General features: G+C 43.0%; 1 protein-coding gene across 7 annotated transcripts in view; it reads left to right on the top strand.

The window, feature by feature from the left end:
- Positions 1-3215, top strand: part of LOC101853313 (myogenesis-regulating glycosidase) — a 111077-nt gene extending 107862 nt beyond the window's left edge. For all 7 annotated transcript variants that reach the window (XM_013081958.2, XM_005097380.3, XM_013081960.2 and 4 more), the window contains one exon: positions 569-3215. In XM_013081958.2, coding sequence (XP_012937412.1) covers positions 569-2527 — 1959 coding nt within the window. In that variant the 3' untranslated portion in view covers positions 2528-3215. The remainder of the gene's footprint in view (positions 1-568) is intronic.
- Positions 3216-5104: the final 1889 nt, after the last annotated feature.

Raw genomic sequence — 5104 nt, 5'->3', positions numbered from 1 at the left:
GTACCTGTTGGTTGTAAAGCGTATAGAGCATGCTGTAGAGCGTGAATATAATGTGCTATATTAATGAAATTATTATTATTATTATTATTATTATTATTATTATTATTATTGTTGTTATTGTTATTGTTGTTGTTGTTAGTTTAACCTCGGCAACATTTTCCACCTCACTCTCCACTCTGCCCCTGTCATTTGGGGAAGAGGAAAGTATTGCGTAGCTGCTAACTTTTCAAAACAAACAAGAAACAAACTAACCTGTTCCATACCCACGTGACAGATGGTGAGTAATGACCAAAAGGAGGGAGCTGCACAGTGGCAACCAGCAATGGCATGCTTATAAAATTGTCTTTACTGGTGTGATGATATTGCGTATATTGGTAACTTGGATAGATTTTCTTTGCATGCCTGTTTGTGTGTTTCAGCATGTGTGCATTTGGGTATTTATGAATCTAAATATGTAGCCTAGGCCCTATGTATGCAGTTGTAACCCATGTTTTTCCCTTAGGGATATATAAAGTGAAATGTATTTATTTACATATTTTTAAAGCCAGTTTCTTTCTGTTTGTTTCAGGCCGTTCAGGCGCAGGAGAGTAAACGCCGCAAGCGGCGTATTATGAAAATTGCCGTCTACTTTATGTTCGGTGTCATCTCTATCGGAGTATTCGCTATCTGGCTGTTTCACAAAGACACTGTGGAGTCTCTCCGCTTCGGCTCCAACTTCATCCTGACGGTCAAGCTGCGGTCTCTGGAGATCAAGAACAACGAGGGAGACGGCGTTCTGTACGGCGACATGGGCCGGAAGCTGCTGGCCACGCCCTACGACCACTGCTGGGACGACAAGTACGAGTCGTACGAGGCCAACTGTCTGTACTGGCGCAAAATGGCACGGCTGAGGGTGGAGAAGAACGACAACAGCTCCTCCGTCTGCTACACGCTGATGTGGGAGGGGCTACAGCCCAGCTTCTCTGTGGAAGACTGCTTCTACCTGCAGCATTATCACTGGTATGGCTACCTCAACAACATGACGTCGCCCTGGCCCATCTCGGGGGTGTCGCTGAGGAATGAGGAGTACTACGTGGAGTATCCCAAGGAGCAGACGGAGAACCTTGCCCCGATCTGGTTCGGTGAGCAAGGTGTGGCGGTGTTTGTAGACTCGAGCTTTCCATTCACGGTGTCTTGGAATGAGACGGACAAACGGCAGTTTTGCATCATGTCCACCTTGGAGCAGCGGGACGAGAACGTGCCCGCCGATCTACTACAGTACACTGTCTGTCAGAGCAGCTCTCTCAAAGACGTCTACACAGCCTCCCAGAACCACCGCCAGCAGGTGGACACGGATTTCGGCTTCAAGAGAACGCACAAAAGTTTTCTTCTTCCCAAACCTATCCACGCTTTGTCGGCCAAAGAGAACCTCCCAGAGCTTCTGCTGCAGCTACAGAGGAATGAGTCACAGTGCAGCCTCATCGAGCTCTACGACGACTGGGAGGAGGAGTTTGGAGACCTGAGCGTAGACCCAATCATGGTGGACAAAGTGGACAACCTCATCAAAACGGCAGCAGCCCATCAGTGCTATCCTATCCTGCCTATATCCACCTTTTTCAGCTACAAATCCAAGCACTTTGAGGAAGGCATCAACCGGACATTCTTTGTACAGGACCACCTGAACTTGGTGACCAAGATGGTCCAGTGGCGAGGTCAGGAGGGTGCAGTCCTGGACGTGTCCAACCCCCACGCAGCTGAGTGGTTCCTGGGTCACATCCGCCGTCTCATCGTGCAGCTGGAGGTCAGAGCGCTGAAGCTGTTCCACCTGAACGTGCCCCCCGACTCCACGTACCACGACTCCAACATGACATACCTGGACTACACCCGGATATTCTACAGAGACCTGGCCTCTCTCAACATCTCTCTCGTCCTGGAGTTGGCCACAGGTTTCATTCCCGTGCCCGTGTACACGCCGGTTCGGATGTCGTTCTACGGAGAGCCGGGGTCCTCCTGCCTCAACACCTCCATTCCTTACTCTCTGGTCCTTGGGATGAGCGGCTACTCCTTACTCATCGCTGACGCAGACCGGATGGCACTCCAGTCGACCACGGAGGAGATGTTCATTCGTTGGTTGCAGCTCGCTATTTTCTTTCCTGTTTTAGAAATCCCCAGTATTCCCTTGCTGAAGGAGAAAAAGATGCAAAAGTTCCTGCGAGAAGTTCTGACTCTGCGCGACGTTCAGCTTCTGCCTTATCTGACCCAAGTGTGGGAGGAGCAGCCCGAACTGCCCATCATCAGACCCCTGTGGTGGCTGGCGCCGCAAGATCCCCAAGCAGCTGTCATCAACGACCAGTTCCTGATCGGTGATCGCCTCCTGGTGGCTCCGGTACTGTGTGAGGGCAGCGGTCAGCGGCAAGTGTACCTCCCCCAGGGCTTGTGGAAACGACACGGGATGAAGCCTGTGCGGGGTCCGCAGACGGTGGAGGTGCTCACCAAGTCCTTCAATGTTATACCTTATTTCTGGTATCAAGAGGATGGGGAAAACTAACACCTTGCCCTTCTATGTCATCCTTTTGTTTCTGGTGTCAAGAGGATGGAGAAAACTAATACCTTGCCCTTCAATGTCATCCTTTGTTTCTGGTATCAGGAGGATGATGGGGGAAACTAAGACGTAGCACAATTAAGAGCTCTTCTTACCTCATGAAATTTACACAGCCTTGACACATATCGCAGGTGTCGCCGAAAAATGAGGAGTACTACGTTGAGTATCCCAAGGGGCAGACCGAGAATCTCACCCTGATCTGAACTTTTTCTTTTACATACGAAAACAAATTATGATGTTAACATGAGGTATTAATTTTTTTCATGGTACTCCCATTCTGTTTTGTTTGGGAAGTTGGTTCACATGGTATGAGAAATAATGAGGGTTTCTTCTTTGAGATTATAAACAACAGTAGGTGCAAATGATAAATGAAGTGCAGAATGTGCATTAAAAACCTTGTCTTTAGACTGTCATTTCTATTGATGACTGGATATGTTTCTCTAAATCTCACTGAGACAATGAAAGGACATATAATACTATATAACAACAAATGATAGTATAATTTTCCTAGTTTGGTAAGGACAAAAAGGAATATTTGATTCTCAGGGAAGATATATGTCAATAAAACTAAGTGAAAAATATGGCAAGAATTATTCTAAAATCATTTGCCAGTGGCTTTGGGGAGAGAGAGGGGGGAGGGTGATAAAGTTAAAACAAAAGTCCCACCATACCACTGCCACCGTCTGCACTGTCATTATCAGCGCCACTAAAGTTGCAGAACTACTAATATAATAAGTGTGGAGCTTTTCCCTTTACTGACATTAAATTTGATAACAGTTTGTGAACTTTGTTTTGAACAGGGTCATGTGACCTCTGCCTTGTGATATTCACGGAAGTGTTGTATGACAAACGTATGAAAGACTATGTGTGAGCGTGATGTTAGTTTAATGTCAGCTGTTACGATGTTGTTTCTGAACCCTTACATATCCCGTTAATGTGACATTTTTTTACACAGTCAAGATATTTGTTTGCATATATATATATATATATATATCAATGTCCATGATTCTACTGAACTTTCTGCCCTTGGTGTAGAGATATAATGATCACAGGGTTACCTGATCACTCTATATCTTTTATACACTTTAAACTCTTTTTACATGACAGTGTGATTGTGACGTCTGTGGCCAGAGTAAAAGTAAATGTATCTTAGAAAGTATTTTTATCTCTTTGTCTCACATTTTGGTCTTTGGTTTATTCACAGGGGTCATAGGGAATAACATGCCTTACTATTCTTCATAACTTCTTAAAGTGAGTCCCTGGTTTATTCTCGTTTGCTCTGTAATGGGTGAGATTAAGCTTCAATATTAAAATGTATTTTTGTGGCATTGTGGTAGAATCAGGCGCTCATCAAAATAATGAAATTGAAGAGACCAATATTCTTCTGCCCGTTGAGCAAATTTACCAAATTTTATTTTTTTGTCTCAACTTTTTTTATGTCCATTCAAAAACACATTTCTGTGTGGACTTTACTGAAAAACGCTGCTCAAAGGCACAAAAGGAATGTGTCCCAAGGCTCTCAAATTTGAAAGTCACCAAAATTTGGCAGCCATTTTCTTGCTAATTTTTTCTCTGACACAGGCAACAAAACCCTCTTCAATTGCAGATATCTCTACCTGTGTGAAAGATAAATAAGTATTTTTTCCATGAAAAGCAAAACAAATAAACAAGCTTTAAGATGAAATCAGTAACTCCATATGCCCCAAAATTTATGAACACCTGATTCCATCTCTTCATGACACATTTCGCTACCTCAGAATTACAAAGTTCTATCTGACATTTTTGACAGTTTTGAGTTACTATATCCATGAAGTCGGGAACCAAATGTTCTATCTGCTTTATCAAAATCGTAAGATTATCCGAAGTCATTATCAAGATTTTTAAAAATTGCATTTGAAAAGGCTTGACATGTTGTGAAGCTCCTAATTTTTTACGTCAAGTTTCTCAAAACTAGGTACTGAGCAGATAGAACTTTGTAATTCTGAGGTAGCTTTTTACTACAGTACAGATGAATCAGATTCTTTTATCAGGTGAATTCTTCCAAAGATCATATGATTTGTTCTTGAAGTCTGATGAGACAAAGAAATTTTGATTTCTCACAAATTTATTAATGAAATTTTTTATTCTGGCTGGGTCAGTAAAAACTTCACTTTTGATATTATGAACTTGTTACATGATTTTTTTTTAAAGGTGCTGCCTTATTTCCAGTCAGCTCTGAGTTATGACTCATGATATCTGAGATTTGAGGATAAAAGAAACAGTCAAGACAGCTGCAGTTTTTTACTGGGATGCTGCATGCCTCTCAGCCCAGGTTGGCACTCACAAGTAGGGTTAAAGCCTGCCTTCCAAATGATCTAAATTGTGTCAATAGAGGAGTAAAAGTACCTGCTTTTTAAAAATGTTTTTTTCGGAAACAGATGCTCTTCACTGCCTGAAAAAATAGGAAACATTGCATTTTACATCATCATCATCATCAAAAGCGCCTGTAATGTAGGGTAAGCTTTTTGCCTTGCACTCAAAGAC

This window comes from Aplysia californica, unplaced genomic scaffold (assembly GCF_000002075.1).
Source record: "Aplysia californica isolate F4 #8 unplaced genomic scaffold, AplCal3.0 scaffold00153, whole genome shotgun sequence".
Taxonomy (NCBI): domain Eukaryota; kingdom Metazoa; phylum Mollusca; class Gastropoda; order Aplysiida; family Aplysiidae; genus Aplysia; species Aplysia californica.
Note: the sequence above shows the minus strand (reverse complement) of the source record. Positions and strands in the feature narration are given on the sequence as shown.